This window comes from Vipera ursinii, assembly GCF_947247035.1.
Source record: "Vipera ursinii genome assembly, chromosome: 2".
In the NCBI taxonomy this organism is placed as follows: domain Eukaryota; kingdom Metazoa; phylum Chordata; class Lepidosauria; order Squamata; family Viperidae; genus Vipera; species Vipera ursinii.
Window position 1 is genome coordinate 160,301,514 of NC_139513.1, and position 25,240 is coordinate 160,326,753.

The window sequence follows — 25,240 nt, forward strand, 5'->3', positions numbered from 1 at the left end:
TCAGGCTCAGCAAACAAGAGAGTAGATAAAGACCTCAGACATGACAGGTTGTAATGTTTACTTACAGGAAGGTTAATAGAGAGTCCGGTTGATGCATTGGATAAGGGGGGGGCGGGGCGGAATCAAGCCTACCTTTGGATCCGATTCTCAATGCTCTGAAGTATAACCAAACTCCTAAATGCCGATTTAGGAGTAGACATTGAATTTAAATCTTAATTCCTACTTTGATAATCTGCAAGAGCTCAGACTTGTGATAATCTTATCTAGAAGTGCACGCTTCATTATCTCACTCTCCCCCTCCCCCCCGGATCTTGTACTTTAATTATTAATGTAGATTGCAAGTCCAAGCATGATCTTCCATATTACTGTAATCCTTTATTAAGAAAGGTTTTCTTAAAAGTGATTGACGGTAGTGCACAGCCTTTAGCGGCATTCTAATTCATTATTCATTAAGAACGAATAAAAAGTAACTTTGCATTCTGTGGAAAAGAATTCCTTTGTTGTTTTCTTATCCTTAGCGCTGTTGGGAGAGGTGGCACTCCTGCTGCACTCCGCATTGTGATAAGTGAATTCCGCCCAGGCTAAATCCAGATCACAGATACTGATTGTGCTATTCAGTGGCAGACGGTCTTAGCTCCTGAGATCTGGTTCAGTCTGGTGGTTCTGCCTAAGAGTCAAACTCCATAGCACTTCTCCAGGTGTTAATGTTTGCAATGCCAACTACAGAAGACATCAAACTCCGTTTAGGAATCCTGCAGAACGTTTGCATCCGAGTCCCTTTGTTCACATTTTGTGTACCCTGCTGCATTGATTTTTGAGCTGGAGAGAGTGTACTACATGGAGATACATGGCAGTGGATGGAAACTAACCAAGGGGAAAAGCAACCTAGAACTAAGGAGAATTTTCCTGACAGTGAGAACAATGAATCAGTGGAACGACTTCCCTCCAGATGTTGTGAATGCTCCAATACCAGAAGTTTTTAAGAAGAGGTTGGACAACCATTCGTCTGAAATGCTATAGAGCTTCTTGCCTGAGCAGGGGATTGGGCTAGAAGACCTCCAGGGTCCCTTCCAACTGTGTTATTCTGAGGTTCGACTTGCCCTGTGGGTAAAGCCATGCTTGATATCATTGATATGTGTTGCTCTAGGATGCGAAACTAATTTTGTAGGGGGAATTTGCTCCTCTTTTTCAGTTTCCGCTTTTCATTCCAGTTTCTCTTCCTCCTAGATTTATAATTCTTAAGGTTCTCAGAGGTACGAGGTTTGCTGTCAAAGTTTGAAGACAGGCCGGGAAACTTTGCACATTTCTCCCATTTACGCCTGCCTTGGCTAGTATTTGGCCGCTGGCTCCCCCGCAGAGATTGAAATGGGAGAAGGCCTGGAGCTCCCACAGATCGCTTTAGCATCAAATGCATCTGGCAGGTTTACAGGAAGCAGCCTGCCGAGGCAGAGATCCTCCTCACTATTCTGCCTGTCCTCTCTGCTTTCCTACTGTGGGACTTCCTCGGCCACTATGCAGTATTTTAAACTCTTTCCCAGGCCTGTGGGCCCCAAGAGGGGTGGATTCGCTGCTTGCTTGCAGCTGCTGAACCATACACCTGACTGCGTGCACAAGGATCCTTTGTCCTGCACCAGGGAATTTTACGAGGGGGGGGAGGGAATGTGAGTAGGGGGTGGAGAGGGTAGTTTAAAGGGAAATAGGGAGGTAGTCAGGAGTTGGGGAGCCAAGGAGGAGGAGAAGCCTGGAGTGAATGTGCCTCCATTTTACACAACCTGTTCCTCAGATACAATCCAAAGATACTAACCAATCTGCAGGTATTCTAAAAGAAGGGGACCTTATCTGTCAGTTCTCACCTAGGGGAAGGTGCATTGCAAGAGGTAAGAGGGAGGGCAAGGAATCTCTCAGAGGAGCCGGACGCTGATAACCACTGCATGGATTTAATAGTCGAGAGGCCTCCTGAGGCCTCTTGTTTGCAAACCAGAGCAGAGAGCGTAACACCATCACACAAAAACAATTCCTTGGCAGAAGATCTGGTGCTTAGAGTGGCTTCAGTTCAGTTCAGATGCAAGGTTAGAGATGTGGATTCACTTAGGAGTTACAATTAAACTGGAAGGTAAGCCACTTTGGCCCATAATCCAGTCTGCTTTGCCCCCCTTCCCCCCACCCGTCCCTATTTGAAAGGGATTGGGATTAGGAGTCAGTAAAGTATTGAGAGAAAGGACTCCGTCTGGACTGCCTTGAATTGCCCCTTAAAGAATGTGATCTCAGCCACTGGTTCCCAGCTTGCTGCCTCATTCGATGAGGTCCAGAATTCCTATCTTGACTTTCTCCAGGATGACCCACTAGGCCAAGGGTAGGCAACCTTGGCTCTTTTATGACTCGTGGACTTCAACTCCCAGAATTCCTGAGCCAGCCATGCTGAGGGGAAAGGGAGAGGTTTCCAAGCTGAGCCATGCTGGCTCAGGAATTCTGGGAGTTGAAGTCCACGAGTCATAAAAGAGCCAAGGTTGCCTACCCCTGCAATAGGCGCTATCTTTCTTTTTGCTTATTCCTCAGATTTTTTTTTATCCCTTGTTGGGGGAAAAAGGGGGGGAGATCATTAAATGAGGGATATTGGTCAGATCATACAAGGGGGGACTGGCTTTCAAATTGCCAAGGGATGGGAAATGCAGTGCTGCTTGCTTTCACTCCTCTGCATTGTTCAGCAGATGCTCAGGCCAGATCCTGGCCAAGCTGTTGTAGGAGGCAACTTGTCCTAATCTAATTTTCGGTTCCAAGGCTCAAGCTTCCGTTGTTAAAAAAAAAAGTTCATTCCAGTTCAAAACTACTATACATTCTTAATTCAAAGTGAACTTGACCCATTTTTGTTTGTAGCTGCTTCTGATTTTGCAAAGCTTGGGAAAAAGTTACACATTAATCAGAGTACTAAATCAGGCATTACTTTTCTACCTTTAAGCCCAGGTTTGTTATCAGGTGGATTAGAAACATGTTCTGCATATTTTAAGTGAAAACCATAATACCCTAAACAAAAGTTTGTTATACTGTGATAGTGAGGAATAGCTCTCTGAAGGACAAGGGTCCTGATCACAGACTAAATTTCTTTTCTTAGTTTCTATTGTCTTTTGTGGCCAACCAAATCCTGCGGTTTTAAAAATATCACTCTCGAAGATGCATGTTTATTTGTATTCACTTCTTTCAGTTATTGTCACCTTTTCCCTAATAATGACTTTGGGGGGAGGGAGGGAGAACCACTAGAAATGCAGCCAAAAGAAAGCTAAGGTAAAGGTAAAGGTTCCCCCGCACATGCGTGCTAGTCGTTTCCGACTCTAGGGGCCGGTGCTCATCTCCGTTTCAAAGCCGAAGAGCCAGCGCTTGTCCGAGGACATATCCGTGGTCATGTGGCTGGCATGACTAGACGCCAAAGGCGCACGGAACGCTGTTACCTTCCCACCGTAGTGGTCCCTATTTTTCTACTTGCATTTTTACGTGCTTTCGAAGTGCTAGCTTGGCAGAAGCTGGGAGGAGTAACAGGCGCTCACTCTGTTACGCGGCACTCGGGATTCGACCCGCCAAACTGCCGACATTCTGATCGACAAGCTCAGCGTCCTAACCCACTGAGCCACCGCGTCCCACTACGGTGGGAAGGTAACAGCGTTCCGTGTGCCTTTGGCATCTAGTCATGCCGGCCACATGACCACGGAGACGTCCTCGGACAAGCGCTGGCTCTTCGGGTTTGAAACGGAGATGAACACCGGCCCCTAGAGTTGGAAACGACTAGCACGCATGTGCAGGGGAACCTTTACCGTTACCTTTAAAAGAAAGCTATTGAGACACAAAAAGATTTGACATGTTTAGCCTCTGATCTTTAATTTAAAGAGGAAGGGATTTAAAGGGAGATAGGTGAGTTGTCTGAAAACACTGTTTTATTCTCCAGGAGAGGTGTGCACCAAAAGACAGCTTCTATTATTCTCTCCATGTTGCTCAGCGTCTACAGTCTACAGCTACCAGTTCCATTTTGCCTAACGCTTGGGCTGGCCATAACTGGCGCCATTCAGCCTGCAGTCCCTGGTGCTCTGCACTGGCATGTATAGAAGACTTAACATTGTCGGTTTCCGATGAGTTTGTTGGTAACAAGCTGGTAAGAAAAAGCAGCTAGAGAAGAGTTTTGCTTTGCTTTTACTATAGTGAATTTCTGGATTGGTCTCCTGTATTTATTCCTGCCTCTTTTTACTTTCAGTGGCAGCATCCTTGTCGGGGCACCCAAGGCTGAAACAGGCCAGCCAGAAATTACGCAAGGAGGTGCGGTTTTCTATTGTCCCTGGCATCTTGGCAACAACAGCTGCACCACCATTGAATTTGATAGCAGCAAAGGTAAGCTGGGTCGATCTCAGGTGGAAGGCTAGCTACCTGCCTCTTCTTCCTTCTAAGTTTGTAGCTGTATATCCTAGACCCTGATGTAATTCACATTCCACCCAGACTTATTTTCTTCCTTTTGCTTTCTTAGATCTTATTTATCCGTGTGGTTTTCCTACATCAACAGATTTTGCTGAACTATAAATTCAGGCATCCTGAGCCAATAGTGAGGGATGCCAGGAATTGCAGTTTAGCAAGCCCCTGTCTTATCTTCAGAGCACTTTTGTGTATTTCTAAGGGAATGGCCTTGTAAAGTTTGGCCATATAGGTTGGTTGAGAATACCAAGCAAATGTTTGGAAATCTGTCATTTCTAGCCAGCTATTACTGCTACTATCCCTAATCTGGAATGAAGCCCCTAACAGGTCTGCCAGCAACATAGAATTACAATATAATTGCTTACCGATGTTGATTGCCAAGCCTATTAAGTTGATGTGGCACTCAGCATTCATTGTCATTTATAAGATGTAGGCCCTATTTCTCTTATCGCTGATTATCTGAGTAAAGTTTTTGTTCAGTTTTATATTGCAAGCATTAATTGTTCTAACATTGGCCTAGGACTCCCCTTTCTAGGCATTTCTGGCTGGGGGAAAGTGTGCAAGGAGTTTGGTCCATGGTAAGATCTCAGTGAAATTTTGGGTGTTCAGCTATAGTTGATTGCCACATCAGAGTCTGCAAGATTTGCTAAGTAAGTATTAGATGAAAATCCACAAAGTTGTCAGCCTGTCCCAACCTGATGCCCCTTCTGAACAGAATGAGTAGAATAGAATAGAATAGAATAGAATAGAATAGAATAGAATAGAATAGAATAGAATAGAATAGAATAGAATAGAATAGAATAGAATAGCAGAGTTGGAAGGGACATTGGAGGTCTTCTAGTCCAGCCCCTGCTCAAGCAGGAAACCCTATACCATTTCAGAAAAATGGTTGTCCAATCTCTTTTTTAAAACTTCCAGTGTTACAGGACCCACAACTTCTGGAGGCAAGTTGTTTCACTAGTTAATTGTTCTAACTGTCAGGAAATTTCTTCTTAGCTCTAGGTTGCTTCTCTCCTTGTTTAGTTTCCGTCCACTGCTTCTCCAAAGCCCTCAGCTGCTTTGGAGAATAGCTTGACTCCCTCTTCTTTGTGGCATCCCCTGAGATATTGGAACACTGCTATCATGTCACCCCTGTTCCTTCTCTTCACTAGACTAGCCATGCCCAGTTCATATGTTTAGCCTCCAGTCTAATAATAATAATAATAATAATAATAATAATAATAATAATAATAATAATAATAATAATAATTTCTATACCGCCCTTCTCCCGAAGGACTCAGGGCGGTGTACAGGGCAATACAATAAAATATAATATATAAAAGTTAAAAAAATATTAAATATTATGTTTGTTGCTCTCCTCTGTACTCTTTCTAGAGTCTCAACATCTTTTTTACATCGTGGTGACCAAAACTGGATGCAGTATTCCAAGTGTGGCCTTACCAAGCATTGTAAAGTGGTATTAGTACTTCATGTGATCTTGATTCTATCCCTTTGTTAATGCAGCTTAGCACTGTGTTGGCTTTTTTGGCAGCTGCAGCACACTGCTGGCTCATTTGAATGCAACTCCCAGCACATCCCCAGCTACGATTCTAGTGCAGTACTGGTGGTGGCTGCTCTCAATTCTTTTTTCTCTCTTAGCTGATTGAACTATCACTTGCAAACAGGAAGTTCAGAGTGCCACAACTCTTCTTGCCTATCTGTGGTTGCTTAGCAGCAAAGGACTGCCCTTTTCCTTCCTAGGGAGCTTAATGTAATAAAGCCACAATAGCTACTGAGTTCAGAAGGAAATGAGTATTATTGAATGTCTCGGGATCCTGATTTTTTTTGCCCTAACTGACTTTACTGCCCTAAGCAGGAGATAAATGGGGTAGAACTGTCAAGGAGCGGGATCAGATTCCTATTTTTACTTAAGGATTCCGCCTGATTGTTCAAAACCAAGAAGTAAGAAGAGAGAATTTTAATATACGGTGCTTCTCCCTGTTGATATGTGCTCCTTCTTTGTGCTGATGCTAAAAACATAAGAGGATACACACAGTCCTCGACTTATGACTGTTTGTTTAACAATGATTCAAAGTTATGACTGTCACTCTTGTAATCATGTGATTGCAATTTGGGCATTGGGAACTGGCTCACATTTACAACGGTTGCAACATCTTGTAGTCATGTCTTTGCGATCTGTAACTTTTCTTACCAGCTTCCGACAACCAAAGTCAATTGGGGAAGCTGGATTCACTTAACCACCATGTGATTCACAGCGATTCACTTAACAGTCACGCAATGACTCACTTTATGGCCTTATTTATTTACAATGGAAACTCTGAGCCCAAATGTGATCATAAGTTAAGGACTACGTGTATTACCCTACCATTTGGCCCAGATGCTTTCATTCTTCAAAGACTTCTTCGGGATAGGAAGAAAGTATTTTAGGGGCCTGAAATTTGAATATTTCTGTTAGAAGGGACTGAACTAAATCTGATTTATAGTCTTATGTTTATAGATGCGTAGATTGGTTGATAGAATAACTATAAATTTATAGATGTATAGACTGGTTTATAGACTATAAACCTGTAGATTTATAGTCTGAATTCTATCAATCAATCGATTAATATCCTGCCTTTCCTTCAGAAGTCCAAGGTGGCATACCTTATCATTTCTTCTCCCACGTTCCTCACAACAAGAACTCTCTGAGGTAGGTTGGACTGAGGGAGTGACTGACCCAAAGCCCAGGAAGCTTCTGTGGCTCAGGATAGATTTGAACCCGGGCCTTCCTAATGCTGGCCCAATACCTCGATCTCGACACCATCTCACCTCTCAAATGCAGCATTTCTCAACCTCAGCCACTTTTAACACGCATGAACTTCAACTCCCAGAATTCATGCTGGATTCTGCAGAATTCTTTGGAGTTAAAGTCCACACCTCTTTTAAAGTTGCTGAGATTGAGAAAAGCTTTTCTAACGGTCAATTTTAGAACCAAGGATAGCACACACCTACAATCTCTGGAAAGGCAGATTAGTGCAGTGTAATATTGAGCCTGAAAAGGCTGATATTCATAATAGTCTTCTTGTCTGCCAATAGAATAGAATAGAGCTGGAAGGGACCCTGGAGGTCTTCTAGTCCAGCCCCCCGCTTTAGCAGGAGAGCCTATACCATCTCAGACAGGTGATTGTCTAGTCTCTTCTTAAAAATTTCCAGTGATGAGGCGCCCACGATTTCTGGAGGTAAGCTGTTCCACTGGTTGATTGTCCTCACTGTCAGGAAGTTTCTCCTTAAATCCAGGTTGCTTCTCTCCTTGATCAGTTTCCAACCATTGTTTCTTGTCCTGCCCTCTGGTGCTCTGGTAAACAACCTGGCCCCCTCTGCCTTGTGGCAACCCCTCAGATACAGGAATACTGCTATCATGTCTCCCCTATTTCTTCTTTTCTTTAGACTAGCCAAATCCAAGTCCCGCAGCTGTTCTTTGTATGTTTTAGCCTCCAGGCCTTTGATCATTTTAGTTGCTCTTCTCTGATTTTTTTCTAAACTCTCAACGTCTTTTTTGTGATATGGTGACCAAAATTGGCTGCAGTATTCCAGGTGTGGTCTTACTAGGGCTTTGTAAAGCAGTACTAGTACTTCGCACAATCTTGATTCTATGCCACTGCTTATACAACCCAGGATTATATTAGCTTTTCTGGTTGCTGCTGCACACTGCTGGCTCATAGTCAAGTGATCGTCCACTAGGACTCCAAGGTCCCTCTCACAGTTACTGTTTTTAAGCCGGGTCATGCCCAATCTGTATTCGTGCCTTTGGTTTTTCCTGCCTAAGTGTAGGACTTTGCTTTTCTCCACGTTGAAACTCATTTTGTTGGATAGGGCCCATTGTTGGAGTTTGTCAAGATCCTTTTGGATCCTGAGTTTGTTTTCTGGGATGTTGGCTATTCCTGACAGTTTGGTGTCATCTGCAAATTTGATGAGTTCCCCTTCAATTCCCTCATCTAAGTCATTTATGAAGATGTTGAAAAGTATTGGGCCTAAGACAGAACCTTGTGGTACCCCACTGCTTACTTCTCTCCATGTAGTGCCATTGAGGACTACTTGTTGAGTGCGGTTTGTCAACCAGCTGCAGATCCATCTGGTGGTGATGTTGTCTATTCCACCTTTTTCTAGCTTGTCAATTAGTAGGTTGTAGTCTACTATGTCAAATGTCAAATAGGTAAAGCTGATTTATTTGTGCCAAATCCCATTTTGCTTGTTGCTGCTGACTGGCATAGACTTCAAGATGTTATAGCTCTGTCTCAGGAAGCCAAAGACTGAACTGGGAGTCCAAGTAGCTGCCCTGCAGAATCACTTCCCCTTCCCATAGTTGAGATAATTAGGCTCATCCTTTTCTTTCAGGCCCACCATAAAGGGGTGTTGTAAGGATGAAATGGGAAAGGGTGTTGTGATTCAGTGTCAGTCTGTGCTCCCAGCAGCTGAGTCTGAGGAATCTGAGGAGGAGGAGGGGGGGGTTGGAGAGCCTTCTGTGTCAGAGGGAGGCTCTGATACACTGCAGGACTCTCAGCCTGGCCCCTCCACTCGTGTTCCTCATGAGGCTCAGCTGTGTGAGGAGGAGGTGTCGGACTCAGAGGAGTCACAGCTGAATTTGTTCAGGGACGCTAGAAGCAGAAGGCAATCCAGCAGAGCAGAGCAGAGAAAATCAGTGAGGCAACTCAGTGAAAAAAGGAGAAGGCATTGAGAAACCACGTCTTGGGACAGATAATAAAAGGGGAAGGTGTGGGCGGTGCTGGTTGCTGAAGGCAACTGTTCATAGACATTCAAAGAGAATCCTGGTCTGTTCTTGCTAATCTGTTTGACTCTTGTTGGATGTTTTGAATCATGTATTTTTGGTTGAAGAAAATATTCTGCAGCTTTTTTGTTTGAAAGACTTTATTATTTGGAACTGTAAATAAATTTGGGTTGGGTTTTTTCCAGCCTATTGATTGTTAAAAGGAAAAAAAGGGGTTGTCCCTGACACACAAACAGGGCCGGCGGTAGGCTGCAACAGAACAAAGGGGAAGATCAGTGTGCCACTCTGAACTCAGGTTAAACACAGAACATACGTAAGTTAAAGGGCTTGGCAGTGCTTTGGATGTGAAGGCAAAACATTTGGTACAGATGTGAGCTGCTGGCGACTCCTTAAAATAACAGTGTCTTCACCAGATCCCACTGCAGCTGTGGAAAGCAGCCACCTGATCCTTGGAAAAGATGCAGCTGCTTTGCAGAGTTGTCGAGTGTTGGTAGCTGAGTGCTCTGGCGCACTCCAAACAATCATTTTCTTTTTGAATCCCAAATGCTGCATAGTGCTAGGAATAAAATAAGCGCTGAGATCATGCTCTGCCAGTGGCCTGTTTTTAATTTACACATGCTGAGACTTGCATATTGTAGCCCCTGATGTGTTCTGTGTAGCAGAAGAATTCTAGATGCCTTAAGCATGCACATGTGCGTGTGCACATGTGCACGCACACACTTGTGCACACTTGAAAAGTCTGGACCTGTGGCTGCCTGAACTGGCACTGGATTTCTCTGCCTTGGCATTGTAGCCTTAATGTGGACAATCTCTGATGGAAATGGGCCAGAAATACAGAGATCAGATTTCAGCCAGACAGCAGAATCAGATTGCTTGCCTTGGGAAGCAAATGTAATCTGATCTTGGGGAACTGGGCTGCTGGTAATATCTAGGCACCCCCTCTATTTTGAAAGCAGTCCTCCATTTTTATTATATCAACTACTGTTCACAGGGTTGGAATCAGGCTTTTTATTTATGTAGACCAGAGGTAGGCAACCTTGGCTCTTTTATGACTCGTGGCTGGCTCAGGAATTCTGGGAGTTGAAGTCCACGAGTCATAAAAGAGCCAAGGTTGCCTACCCCTGATGTAGACTGATGTAACTGTGGCAGAATCACTCAAAGTGAGAGAAGAAAAAAAAACAATAGAAGCTGAATAATTGGATTCTGGAATGGGTAAATATCAGTACAATAAGGCTGGCTTAAAAAAACGAAGTTTAAGGAATTTCCCGCCATGGTGTTTACCCTCTTGAAGAGCATTTCCTTGAAACTGGGAAGATTTCATTAGCCTTACGGAGGAAAACCTTAAAAAACCTCCCTCTTCCTCCATCTGCCAGGGGCAGGATGTTAGGTGAGCAGGACCTGTGTGGTTTGAATAATAAACATTATCTTTAGTGAGCCCTGGCACATTGTGTACTGTATATTTGTTTGCTGGTTTCTTTGTGGACTGTAAAGTATTGTTAACTGGCCATATTGATTGTTTAAATAAATAAAACCCCGAGAATGAATGGGCATTTTAAACCACCTCTATCAATTGAGCCTTTCCTAACTGATTAATAGTAGAAAACCTGATCTCATTGTATAAACATACAAATTTATTAAACGAACAAACAAACAAACAGAACAAATTGGCTGCAAGGATACCTGGAAAATTTGTTAGGTGAAGGAAAAAGCTCTAATCAGTGCTGAATTTAATATTTGCTGGATCTTTTTTGGTGTCCCCACAGAACAAACATGTGATGTCAGCCGAGCCTGGGTTGACAAATTACACAAAAAATCCCAACAGTCCAATAAGGCCATGGAATAATGGCCTAACATAAATGCTCTTAGCATAGAGGTTTTGATCTCACTTTTCATGATGACAGTTTTTGCATTTTTCTCCTCCTTTCTGCTGAAAATGTTGGGTAGGATACATGCTAATTTTCTATTCTGTCATCTCTAAATAAGTCTGGTTGAACTGACTTGATTGCGAGAGATCCTGAAGGGGATTGTATATAAATAGCAAATCAAGAAAAAAGCTGCATCAGATTGGCCCAGAACAGATAATCTTCAACTTATTATTTATTTATTATTAAATAATAACCACAGTTGGACCAGAATTTCCATTGCTAACCGAGGCTTCTTTTTTTTTTAAAGTGAATCATGCCCAGTTTAGACTTTTTTTGCCATGGTTGTTAAACAAATCAGTGCATTTGTTAAGAGAATCCAGCTTCCCCCATTAATTTCACTTGTTGGAAATTATCTGGGAAGGTGTGAAAAGACGATCACATGACCACGGGATGCTGTAACCACCATAAACATGGGCCAGTTGTCAAACATCTGAATTTTGATCACATGGCTGTGGGGATGCTGCAATGGCCCGAAGTAGAGAGCAGGTCATAAATCACTTTTTTCAATGCCGTTGTCATTTCAGACTGTCACTAAGCCAGTGGTTGAAAGTTAAACACTACCTCTAAGCATTTTGAGAAAGCAGGAATTGTAAACCTCTTCCAACACCTTGCTCGCTCGCTCTTTTATGGATTCTTGAGATTTTTGACTTTTAGGGAATTCATTCCCAGTTGAACGTGCACAAGACATGTTTGTCGTCTGTGGGCTGTAGAATACCAGCTGACCACTAAAGATCAGCAAAGAATAGTTTTCTGTGACTCTTTGCTATCATCTAACGGCCAGCCAGGTTTTTGCAGGCCAGAAATGAGCTTGACTGTCCGATAATCCTCATAGATGTATGTCGCAAGCAGCTGCAATACATACTAGAACATGGGCATGTTTTGTGCCTCTGTGGGTCACACAACTTTACTTTTATTGTTGCTTTTTTATCACTGAGGGTCACAGGGGTACAGGTCCAGTAGTTCCATGATTCCTCAAGGGTGGGAATGGATAGTTTGATCCTTTGGGGTTATGTTTTAAGTGGTGAAATGACTGCCTTACACAGAAACTTATTTTGTCCCTTAGAACAGACATGTCAAACACAAGGCCCGGGGACCGGATCCGGCCCGCAAAGTGGTTTCATGTGGCCCGCAAAGCCATCCTGGAAACAGTGAGGGAACGGCCCCCACTGCCTTGGCCCTGGCCCAGAGACCCTCCTTCTGCCAGAGACCCTCAGATCTGTCCCACTCCTGCCCAGGCCCCCATAGGCACCCTTGATGCAAACGATGTAGAGCTGGCCATGCCCACCCAGTAGGCCATACGCACTCTAGCCACGCCCACCCAGTAGGCCACGCCCACTCGTCCCCCTGAGGGCAACCGCAATGCTGATGCAGCCCTCAATGAAATTAAGTTTGACACCCCTGCCTTAGAACTATAAAAAAGTAGCTTGGAGAGGTGAATTAAAGACTAAGCTCTCTGTAAAAGTTAAATTCTCCCCCAAGCTTTCAAACAGGGCCACAAATCTTAGCTGTTTTGCTTCAGGGTGCTCTAGCTATCTAACCTTCTGGCTTGACTGGGACATGTTGAGTGAAGTCTTTGGTGTTTGGGGCTGCACATAAAATATAGAGTTAATGTATATCAATCACACAATAATATTAAACATTTATGATCTTGTGACACAACTGCGGTAAAGGGCACTACAGGAAGTCCTTGATTTACAACAGTTCATTCAGTGACTGTTCAAAGTTATAACGGCACTGGAAAAAAAGTGACTTATGACCGTTTTTTCACACTTACGACCGTTGCAGCTCCCTTTGGTCATGTGATTGAAATTCGGATGCTTGGTAAATAACTCACGTTTATGACAGTTGCAGGCTCCCTGTGTCACATGATCATCACCTTTTGCAACCTCCTGACAAGCAAAGTCAATGGGGAAGCCAGATTCCCTTAACAATCATGTTACTAACTTAACAACCTCAGTGGTTCACTTAACAACTGTGGCAAGAAAGGTCGTAAAATGGGACAAAATTCACTTAACAACTGAGTCACTTATCAACAGAAATTTTGGGCTCAGTTGTGACCATAAGTCGAGGACTACCTGTATAAATAAGCTTGCTACCGTAGGAAGACCACATGTCCTTGCAAGACACAGATTAACCACCTCTGTGGAAAGACAGGCCTTAAATCCCATGGGACATTGGCCTGGTTGCCTAATTGTTGCCTTTCATGGATCCTGGGAAAGCTTTAGATACATGAAGGTCCAGAGCAAAGTAACCAGGTTCATTCTCCGCTGGTGAGTCTCTTCCTTTTTACCTATCCATAACCCCAAGCCGTTTTGATTTCCATTAACTATAATGTTGCCAATTTAATATCAGTCAAGAACATTGTGGAAAACTAAAATGGCAGCTGCTGGCTTTTTAAAAGGGGGGGGGGAACTGGGCAAGTGTCGGGGGGGGGGGGGGAACCCTACTGTGATCCTGGCAGCTATCCAGAGATGCAGGATGTGAATGCTAGATTAGATCATAGCCCACCCTCCACTCTCCTGTACGGTGTGGGGAAAGAATTAACCTTTTCATGCAGGACTCTTGAAAAGGTTTCAAGGAGCCTTGGGGTGCTTTTGGATCACAAGTTGGAGAATTACAGCAATTGTAGATTGTTCAAGATGTTCAGGAAGATTGTGGTGGTGGGCATGCCGAGGGTTGTCTGCATTTTTGAGGAGCAAGAACTTCCTCTGTCATTCTTTGCCCTCTTTTGAGTCCTCCCTTCTGTGCCAAAGGGAAACAATGGGAAATTGGGGTGGGGGGGCGGGAGAGATGCAAAACAATATTGTATTGTGACTTTCCCCCCCCCTCTCTCTCTGAATAAACAGTGAAGGAATTTCTGGAGTCCTGTTCTGAGCAGCTTTGTGGGATTTTTGAAATCATAAACAATGGAAGAGTTTTGCTTGGTTTCCTTTCCTTTTCTTTTTTAAAAACTTTTCAGGCACTGGTGTCGATGGAATAGAGCAGGAGGGTGGAAGTGGAGAGAATTATATAGAATCAAACATAATTTTTGGCAGGGGAGGAAGAGAAGTGGAAAGGCCTTTCCAGACCAGAAATAGCTGGTAACCCTTTCGATTGCTTGCACCTGGCCTGCAGCAATTCACTGAGTTCACTCTCTAATGGGATTTTGAGGGAGAGGAAAAAAGACAACATGGTGTCTTATTCCAAGCCCCCAGAATGCATTGCTGTATTCTTCTGGATTGTTGCCTTGGTACTGAACAGTGGGAATACTAGTGAACCTCTTTGATTCAGAGCCCGAGGGATGCCTTTTCAGATCTGGATTGAAACCAACGACGCCAATTATCAGGAAAATTGAGATCATTGCTTAAAATCTCTAGGCCAAGGTTTTTGGAATTTCTGACAACTGGGGTACCTCTTTGACAGCACCCCCACATCCTGCCATTCTAAATTAAAAAACGATGAGTTCATTCCGGAAAAATGTACTTTTAGAAAGTGCTTATTAATACCGTAGAACTTCTGCTTGAGTTGCTGATCAGGACATATAATATTTAGTCTTTGGAAGAATCATTAAATCATGTAGGGAGACAACAGGAAACCTCTGGGTATTTTTGCACTGTTCAGCACAGAACGGTTCAGTATACCCAGATGTGGCAGAATTTCTTAAAAGCTAAGGAAGCAAAGCCAAATCAGTAACTCATGCAGAAGTCTATCATAGGAGACTAGGGTGGAGGCTGGTTACTTTGGTCCAGATTATTTTATTGATTCTTTTTCAAGCCAGCAATTTTCTTGGGATGGAAGGTGGTAGATTGCAATATTTGTACACTCTAAGGCCTGAGATATCATATATTGAGCAAAAGCCATAGCAGAAACTGTAGCTGAAATGTTTCCCAACTCTGTGTTGTGGGAACTTAGCTAATTTGGTTTATTTATTAACCTTCGCCAAGGAAAACATAGTGCAGTGTTTAAACCCTAACAACTTTTTCTTGTCTTGGGACTAAAACCTGTTGATTCACCACGGATTTAAAAAATGTGCCCCAAATGCCAAAATAGTTAAATAGTCCATATTTAGGCCATGTTTGTCTTTTGTGTTACAGGATCCCGTTTGGATGAACTCAATGGGACACTGGAGCAGATGGAATTTAAATCTCTTCAATGGTTTGGAGCCACGGTGCGATCACACGGCAAATCCATCTTGGTAAGTCTTGGCTGTCATAATGGATAATTGAGCAGGAGGGTCATAATGGATAATTGAGCAGGAGGGTCATAATGGATAATTGAGCAGGAGGTGCCGGGCAAATGACTGGTGCTTAGTCACAGCCATTTTGCTTGCTTCCTTCGGTGATGGTGGTGCTTTGGATGGTAGATGTGGGAGCACAAGAATCTCTGATCCCAAGAGAGATGCTTCAGGATGAAGTTGCCACAACCACATTGTTGGCTGTTATGCAATCAGCTGAAATCTGGGAGTGATGAAATCCCCAAAATAAAGTATTTCCTTCCTGTGTCTTGAGAAACAAAAACCACAGTACCACTACACTGATTCTAGAGACATTTGCCCTTCTCACCCACTGTGTGGAAATAGTAGTCCTTTCATCCACAGACTCATGGCAAATTTATAATTCTGCAATTGTACATGCCCTTATCTTGGAGCAAAGCTCCTCGACCAAAGCTGGACTTAACTTCTTAGTAAACAAACACAAGAAGACACTGCTACCTCCACTGTCTCTCCTGATCACCTTAATGTTTAATTCATGTTCACATTATAAAGCCAGGCGTCATACTTTCAGTCATTGTTATTTATGCTACAATTGCAACACAATGTCTGTGGTCACATCATATTAAAAATTTTTTGTGAAAGACATTTTTAAGGATGATTGCAGAGCAGCTTTTTCCTACCTGTTGTCCTCGTTGTACCAGAAGTGCAGCTCCCATAAATCCAGCCATTTCTGCTGTTCCAGCTGGATGATGGGAGCTGTTGTCAAACGTTTATCGGTAGGCACCAAATTCGGCAGTCAGTACAGATCATTCTTATGCTGGGTTGCAAACAGCTTTTTTTTTTAAAGGCACGATAGCAATAGCAACAGTTGTGAGTGGGAAAAATGGTCCGAAGTGACTTTTTTCAGCTCCGTTGTAACCTTGAATGGTCACTAAATGGACTGTTATAAGTCGAGGACCACATGTAACCTACTCGCATTTAAATGCTTTCGAACTGTTAGGTGGGCAGGAGCTGGGGCAAGGAACAGGAGCGCTCACCCCATTGCGAGAGCAGGCTTTTTAAAGCCATATCCTGCTATTAACAGTGCAGACAGAATTGTGTCCGTGAAGTATACATTTACAAATCCCTGTTGATCTGGCAGGTTTGTAAAATTGATCTTATCTAGATGCAGCATTTTGGTAACCTTAGCTGGGAATCTTGCAGTGGTGGGGTTGTTCGGTATGTGTTGATTTCGTTTAACCACATGTACTGATGTGAGGAGCCTGTGCAGGCTGAGTTATTCCTGATAGTTTAGACTGCAAAGATAGGAAAAATACACGGTACGAGGACCAGCCCTGCCATTAGCCTACCTCTTGCCTTGTGATTTTAGGGTAGAAACAGATGACCCGGCACTGCATGTTCTCTCTTTTAAAATGGGTCCCATGTGATTTTTCCTCTAAGGCTAAGCACTTCAGGAACTGGATCATGCTCTGCAAATTTAGGGAGCAATAGGAATGTGCAGCACTGAGCCTCATGGCAAGATCGGTCCTTCTTTGTGGCCTGAACTAGCTTTCCATCAGCTGCGGCAACTGAGGGATGATCCATTTCTGAGCTCTAAATGACAGGAGACAGTGTGGTGTCAGGTTTAAAGCTGCTGGAGTAGCACTAGAGTGATGCAAGTTTATGCCCACTCTCAGCCATGGAAATTCCTTTTTTTTTTTATGCCTTCGAGAAATGCATTCCTTACCTACCTCAAAGGGTTGTTGTTTGAAGAAAAAAATGGAAGAGGGTGTGCTTCTGTATGTCACGCTGAGACTCCTGAAGAAAAGACAGAGGGGCGAGGAGTGGGCGGGGATAACAAGCAAAAACATAAAATCAGGCAGTTGCGGATGTCCCTATTCGTTGTTTCAGTACAGGCTGGCACCTCAGTGTGCAGCCTGAATTTGAAAGCTGCATACAAGTACCCAAAACTGCAAGTGGTTTTGCAGCCTACAAAAGCCAATTGTGACTCTCTGATCTCCCAATCAATCAATCTTTCTATTACGGTCACAGATCAGACTCTGCTCTCCCCAGATTGCATTGGCTTTCTAGACTGGCATGGTCCCAAATGCTCCGAAGTCTCAGCAATGGCCATGCTGGCTGGGGAATTCTGGGAATTGAAGTCCACACATCTGCAGATCACTAGTGTTAAGACAAGCTTCTCTTATACAGTCAGCTCAGTATTCAAGATGGCCTGCCCTAGGCAGCTTCTTGATTGCCCCTTTCTATTTTGATTGAGTTGGGGAATATTTGTTCTTCCACCCTTAACGCTATCCTCCCGTCAGCTTTCCTGCCATTTTCAAGAAATTGGCTTCTTGTCCAGCGGTTTGTGATAACAGAAGAGAGTTATCTTACGTCCTCTTTGAAGCAGCTGAGTTTTTAAAGATAGCTATCGAGACCTGCTTGTTACATTACACTCACACAGCCTGTCTCCTTTGCGGCAGGGCTTCTCAACAAAAAGAGGCTGCCCCGTGTTTTAGGCTGCCAGCCTTCAAACCAACAATATATGGAAGGATCTTGTTGCAAATTCCTGTGGGTATAAAATGGCTTTCTAATGCCCATTGTTTATTCTCTCTGCTTGTTGTGTTTTCTTAAAGAGAAAGAAGGCAGCGAAGTGTATACATTTCATTCATTGTTCTGCTTGTGCTATTCAACGGGAGGGGCAGATCTTATACAGGGCGATGAAATCTAAACTGTGACATTTTGGACTTCGGAGAATCCTGCTCAGATTCCCCTCCCCCTTTCCCCTCCTCTACACACATTTGTCTTCTAAATCTATTGACCCCAACATCTTGAACAAAATCTTTCTACCCACAAAGGCTAGAAATGTTGCAGATTAATCCTATCACCACTAGCAGTGAGCAGAGAGGCTGTTTCATCCAAATCCCAAAAGGGAAGAAGAGATAAAGGCACGGTCTTTGGGCTTGTCATCAATCTAGTACCACTTTCTAGGTTTTGGGGTTTTTTTTAAAAAAAATTTTTTTAAAAAAAATTTGTCCTATAAAGTTTAACGGGAGAAAAATTAATCAACGTCATCTCGTTGGTGTTAATATACTACTGGTCTGAAGACTGTAGATCATGCCAATTTGTTGCTTCTTCCAAGAAGCCTCTAACAGACATTTGGAATGAAGAATGTTTCCTTGGCCACTTCAAGAGGAAGTTTGAATTTTTCTGTTTAATAGATTCTTGGCTACTATACGTCTAAAAAAAAACAAAAAACCTTAGAAGAGATTTTTGTTATCAACATCTGCATTTAGTTTTACCTGACACTAATTGCAAGGGTTCATTTGGGTCAAGAATGCTATTACACTGTTGTTTCTTCCCTACTTCAATCATCACTTGGCTCTACTGCAATTGCTGCTTCAATTCTCCAACGCCCTGAATTCAAGAGAAAGAGGGGTGTAGCTAAAAAGGCAATTTCGGGAAGGGGGAGGAGAAGAGGCTCCAGCTCCAGGCTCCACTGTACATGGAAGGAGCTCTTTCCTCTTCTGGTGTCGTTGCGTTCCTCCCCCAAATGATATTAGAGACACCTTTTATTTTATTATCTGTTTGCTTAAACTATAAAGGTAGGTAGAAAGATGGGTAGATGGATTATTTTTCCTCAAATTCGATTTCAGGAATGCTTTGCAAAATCGAACACTCAAAAGTCTGAACTGTAGCTTGCTCCTGTAAAGCAACAAGTGAGAGTGAAAAGTAGAAACAGTTCCAGGAAGAAGCACAAGCTGGGATTTAGCCAACGGTGAGGCTTTTAAGCAACTTCTAAAACTTGTCAGCTTTAGCAGAGGCTGCACTGGGAAGTCTCCAAGCAGTATTTATACGTTTTAAGAACTTACATCCAAAACAGGAACTCATATTGATTAACAAATCAGAAGACACTTTTACAGAGTTTTAGACGCACTGTCAAACTCATCCTGCCTTAAACCAATTGCTGCCAGTGAAGAAGCTAGAGAGGGATGAGCATGGTTTTATTTTTCTAGACCGGACTAAATCAAGGTATTTGGATGCTTCAGATGAAGAAGTGGTTATCAGCCATCTTCTTATTCCATGGAAGTGACCTTACTTTTGTCAACATCAGCAACGGAGCAAGATTTCCCATTGCAACTTAAGACAGAAAGGTAGCAAGGCTGTGTATATGTATAAGTGTGCAGGCCACCTGGCCTCCAACATCTGTCTGCTACTTCCTAACATCTGCTGGGGCTGCCTGAGAGGAACTGATGTCCAGGATGGGATAAGAACTCATTTGCTTGTGAATGAAGGTGATGGGAAGTTAGTTAGTTGCGGGAGAAGCTTTGGAATAGTTATTTTGTGAAGGTGGAGTTTCCCTCTGGTAGGGCCTGGCCTGGTTGAAATAATGACCACAGTGGAAAGGTTGACTGCAGGTTAGATGCCACTCATCGACCCTTGATCTCTCTGTCTTTGCTTACTAGGCTGATTTTTTTTTCCTCCTACTAGGCCTGTGCCCCCTTGTACAGCTGGCGGACAACTAAGGATGAACCTGAACAAGAAGTTGTGGGCACATGTTACCTGTCGATCAACAACTTTACTAAATTTGTGGAATATGCTCCTTGCCGCTCAGGTAACATGCGGTCCATGAGAGAAGGGATTGTTAATGAAAATATTATTGAATAACTTCATCCTCTGAAGCAGGCATGTGAAACCCGCGACGTCACGTGACGTCGCGTGACGTATTGGAGCTTTTTCCCCATTGCCGGCAATGGGGTGGGCGCAGTTTCATCGTGACGCGTCCGGCCCGTGGGCAGGCAGTTTGACACCCCTGCTCTAAAGTAATGAATCGTCAATGGGAAGGGGAGCCTCAATACATCTGGCTAGGGTCTCCAACCTTTGAAGTCCATTGGACAGTTTGAAACATAGAGAGCATGCCGTGGACCCTCTTAGAAAATGGCTGCAGTAAGAGAGTTTACTCATTTACAGAACGGCAGCTGTGATCCATATCTCTACCCCCTTTAGCCTCTCTTCACAGAAAACAATCATATTTATTCCTGGTCATTTATGACCTTTCTCTGAATAGATGATCCAGAACTGAAGGCATGCTTTAGAGATGTAAAACGTCGGGTGGAGCAGGGACATGTAAATATCATGGGAGGTGTCTACGGCACACCGGCAATGCTAGATTCCCAGACTGGAGGCCTTTATGGCATATTTTGGAGTATGGCACGGTGTGGAATAGTAGTTAGGGTGCTGGCCTAGAAACCAGGAGAGTATGAATTCTAGTCCTGCCTTAGGCATGAAAGCCAATTGCGTGACCATGGACCAATCACTCACTCTCAGCTCAACCCACCTCACATGATTGGTTTGTGGAGAAAAGTATTAAGTATATTGGCCACCTTAAGTTATTTATAAAAATAATAAAGCTGATAGATAGATAGATAGATAGATAGATAGATAGATAGATAGATAGATAGATAGATAGATAGATAGATAGATAGATGGATGGATGGATGGATGGATGGATGGATGGATGGATGGATGGATGGATGGATGTTGTAGTCTTCTCAGTGATCCTTTCCAAATATTTGTTGTGTGCTTCCCAGAGTTCTCTTTGGTGAGATGGGCGACTCTATAAATTTGATTAATAAATAAAAATGTGATTTCTAAGCCATAATCCTAAAACATGTATGTAAGCATGAGACTAGGGAGTGTTGTTCCGTGTCTGTGCTTTTTGGAAGGTAAAGCACAGTTAATGCCTCTTTCCAGATGGCATTGAATTAAAAAATTGCTTTAACTGCTTCCTGGCAGAAATGTCTTTCTGTCTTGACGAGGGATGTGGGAAACTACTTGGGGAATGAAGCATTCCTTTGAACTAAAGAACATTCTATTCCCCTCTGGACAATGCCACTCTGGGGCAGCATGATTGTTTCTGGATTGGAAATAGTTTGAGGTATCCTAGGCATGGCATTCTGGATGAAATAGGCCTATTTCGTGCCCAGACCACACCCAGGATGCCTCAAACTGCTTCCAGTTTAGATGATTTACTTCTGAAAACCGCCAGACCACCCCCGGAATGGCACAGTCCAAAGGAGATTGGCTATTCCAGAGGAGAAGCAGAATATTCCATTCTCAAATAGAAAAACGTGGCATATCTCTACTTGTAACCCATCTTTCCACTTTTATCATTCAGGAAGTATTAATGTTTAAAGAAATACATCCTGCTGTTTTATTAAAATAAGCAATTCATGTATGGGGTTTTTTTGTTTTAGATAAGAAAAGAAAAGATAACCTTTATTGTCATTTTTACTGTGGGCACAACGACACACATCAAGAATGAAATTTAATTGCCCGCTCTCAAAGTGAACACGTACATGACACACACCTAAACATACTATATATGCAACATATACGTACTACATACGTATAACATATGTTTTGTTTGGTTTTTGAGCTGTGTGCTGCTGGATGGTAAACCTGTGGCCCTCCTGATTGTTAATGGACACCACATGTTGCCCATGCCCGATGCTCAGTCATTATGATTATGAAGCTTTGCTCCGTTTATATCAGATTAAATGATGGGTTTAATTGGAAAGATAGAGAAGCGAGGGAAGTAGAAGAGATAATCTTGGAGTCCTACTTCCTGATGCCTTTAAGTCGGGGTTTTATCCTGATCCTCTTTTGCACATCCAGGTGCAGAAAACACAATCGAAAGACATCGCATTGAAAAATTCAAGCTGCAATATCAATGGTTTCTTACGTTGCCCACATCAACTGTGGTTGTACCATGATTTCATGTCAGTCATTACTTGTTCAGCTTCTCTGACTTTCTCAACTCTCTTCTTCCCCCCCCCCCCGCCCCCTCTGTCCTGGCAGATCTGAACTCACCTGCTGGACAAGGCTATTGTCAAAGTGGTTTCAGTGCTGAATTCACAAAGGTCAGTTTCCTTCCGTCTTGAGTGTGGGGCAAGGTATGGACAATGCACATTAGGTTAGGACATTTAAGGGGGAAATGTCAAATACATTAAGGTAGAGGGGGGTTAAATAAGAGTTTTGTGGGTTTTTTAAATGGTCTTTCTCTCTGCAGGCAGGAAGGGTTCTTCTTGGTGGCCCTGGAAGCTACTTCTGGCAAGGTGAGTTGGTAGCTGCACACCCTAGGACTAAGTCTACCCACAATTGCACGCCATAGGTTTAGGCAGGCCTTCCACAGCATAGCCTGCTTTCATCTCTTTGCCTTAAACCCAAGTAACAGTGGGAAACAGTACTGTGAAGAATTTTAATTTGGCATGAAGGAAGAGAAGACAAAAGGCAGCAGAAGCAAACACTAGGGAGATTTGTATTTTTTTAAAAAAAATGCTGGGAATTTGAGACAAATGAGGTTTGTATGCCCGGAGAGAAGTAGATGTTGCCATATTTTTCAAAGTGGCTGTTAGACCATAGGGCAGGGGTAGGCAATCTTGGCTCTTTTATGACTCGTGGACTTCAACTCCCAGAATTCCTGAGCCAGCCATGCTGAGGGGAAAGGGAGAGGTTTCCAAGCTGAGCCATGCTGGCTCAGGAATTCTGGGAGTTGAAGTCCACAAGTCATAAAAGAGCCAAGGTTGTCTACCCCTGCCGTAGGGGAATCTGTTTTTGCAAAGCTTGCAAAGCTGATCTAATGGAAATACAAGTTGTCCTCGACTTACAACCACAACAGAGCCCAAAATTTATGTGGGCTAAGCAAGACAGTTGTTAAGTGAGTGTTACCCCATTTTACGACTTTTCTTGCCCCAGTTCTTAAGTGAATCACAACAGTTGTCAAAGTTAGTGACGTGGTTGCTAAGGGAATCTGGCTTGCCCATTGACAACGCTTGTCAGAAGGCTGCGAAAGATGATCACATGACCCTGGGACATTGCCATCCTTCATAAATATGAATCATTTGCTGATTTTCATCATGTGACCTGAGGGATGCTGCAACCGTCATCAGTGTGAAAAACGGAAAAGCTTTTTCCAGTGCCATTGTAACCTCAAACAATCACTAAATGAACTGTTGTTCAATCCAGGGCTAGCTATATACTTTCCTTCGCTTCCGTGTGTCCTTTTCCTCCCTCCCCACAACCTCCATATGGTGTCTCAGAACAGGTACTGGCTGACATTACGTGCCCTCAACAGAAAATGAGTGATTTTCATTCAACCTCTTATATCAATTTGACATAGAGAAAAGGAGGCCTCCATGGGATCCAGTAGAATCCCTTTTAGGGGGCTAGGGAGGGACTGGAATCTTTCCAGCCCGTATTTCCCTCTGTTTTTGTTACTTGAAATACATTGTGTTTTATGTATTCATTATCTGACAATGTTTATTTGCCCGATCAGATACGGTAAATCTTATTATTCTTTGTCCTATTTTCCAGCGTAGCTTCTCATCCATGGGGGTTGGAATTCCTTTCTTTAGTTTGGGCAGGAAAGTGGCAGCTAAGATTCACAAACAGCATTGTTGTAATATATTTTGTTTACAAGTTCCGTGTGACTGTTGATAACCATAAGCACCAACGGCCTCAATTGTCTCCTGCAATCTTTGTCTGACATCTCTTAAATGCAGCGTTATGTTATTTCTTGCCTTTCTCCCCTCACCCACCCAAGAAATATATGACACCCCTCTCTCACTTATATCTCCATAGCAATTCGGTGAAATAACTTGAGTGGCAAGACATTAATAATTTTCCTTACCTTAAGAATCTTCCAGCCTAAGTGGGGATTTGAACCTGGGTCTCTCTGATCTTAGTCCAACGTGCTAATTGTTGCACTCTGCTTGCTCTTTTAGGCCAAGTGATCTCAGCAACTCAAGAGGCCATTGAAGAATCCTATGACCCTGAGTATTTAATCGTTGTGGTTAGAGGAGAGCTCAAAACACATCAGACTCACCTCAAAGCGGATGACAGCTACCTAGGTGAGTTCGACAGAGAAGACAGATGATGGAGAAGCAGCCTTGACTTTGACAAGATTTTTTTTTTGTCCTGGCGCCCATCTGCTTCTGTTAATTTTGTGTAGCATGGATAGGAATCCTAGATTATAGGATTGATTTTTCTCAGACGTTGACGCATTTATGTATTTATTTTTATCCTGACATCATCGTCCTTGTTGTTGTTATTATTGCTGTTGATTTGATCTCCGAGCTTGGCAATTTGACTGCAAACGTTTTGTCTCCATTCGGGGGGGGGGGGTATGGGTGCGTGTGGACATCTTCAGTGTGCTTTGAATTAAATTTCAATTCAAACTGCACTGAAGATGCCCCCCCCCCGAATGGAGACAAAACACTTGCAATCAAATCGCCAAACTTGGAGATCAGGCCAACAGCCCAACTATCAACCCGAGCTACTAATATTCAAAACAACAATAACAACAACAACAATAATATTAATGATATAGTTGTTATTATTATTATTATTATTATATAACTCAAGGTGGTTTACTTACCTAATATTCCTTCCTTCTCCTATTTTCTCCACAATAACCCTGTGAGGTGAGTTGGGCTGAGAAAGAGGGACTTCATGCCTAAAGTGGAACTAGAACTCACCAGCTCCTGATTTCTAGCCTGGTGCCTTAACCACCAGGCCAAACTGGCTGTCATCCTCAGATCTTTTTATACCAGGAGGAGTGCTGGACTACCAAAAGTCAGATCCTTAAAGCTTCCTGCCTTGTTCCTGATTCCAGGGAATTCAACACACACATACAGTTCAACTCTCTTCCCCAAATTGAAAATTCCAGCTCTCTCCCCAACAGAAAACTAAGACAGGAGCCTCATGGATCCCTTCTCAACTGTAGCACTTCCCTTCACAGGCCTTTTGGTTGGCTCTTCGTTCCTGTAGGCAACTAAGAACATAAGTGGATCCAGTGTTGAGTCCCTGAGGTGCTCTTTACACAAAGGCCAGGCCTCAGGAAAGCAATGACTACGATTCATACTGGCA

At 43.2% G+C, this 25,240-nt stretch overlaps 1 protein-coding gene across 2 annotated transcripts in view; it reads left to right on the forward strand.

The window, feature by feature from the left end:
• The window catches only part of ITGA5 (integrin subunit alpha 5), an 86,426-nt gene that overhangs the window by 21,530 nt on the left and 39,656 nt on the right, over positions 1-25,240 (forward strand). For both annotated transcript variants that reach the window (XM_083352762.1, XM_083352763.1), the window contains exons 2-7: positions 4,238-4,371; positions 15,213-15,313; positions 19,802-19,925; positions 22,172-22,233; positions 22,383-22,428; positions 24,097-24,222. In XM_083352762.1, the coding sequence (XP_083208888.1) occupies positions 4,238-4,371; positions 15,213-15,313; positions 19,802-19,925; positions 22,172-22,233; positions 22,383-22,428; positions 24,097-24,222 (593 nt within the window). The remainder of the gene's footprint in view (positions 1-4,237; positions 4,372-15,212; positions 15,314-19,801; positions 19,926-22,171; positions 22,234-22,382; positions 22,429-24,096; positions 24,223-25,240) is intronic.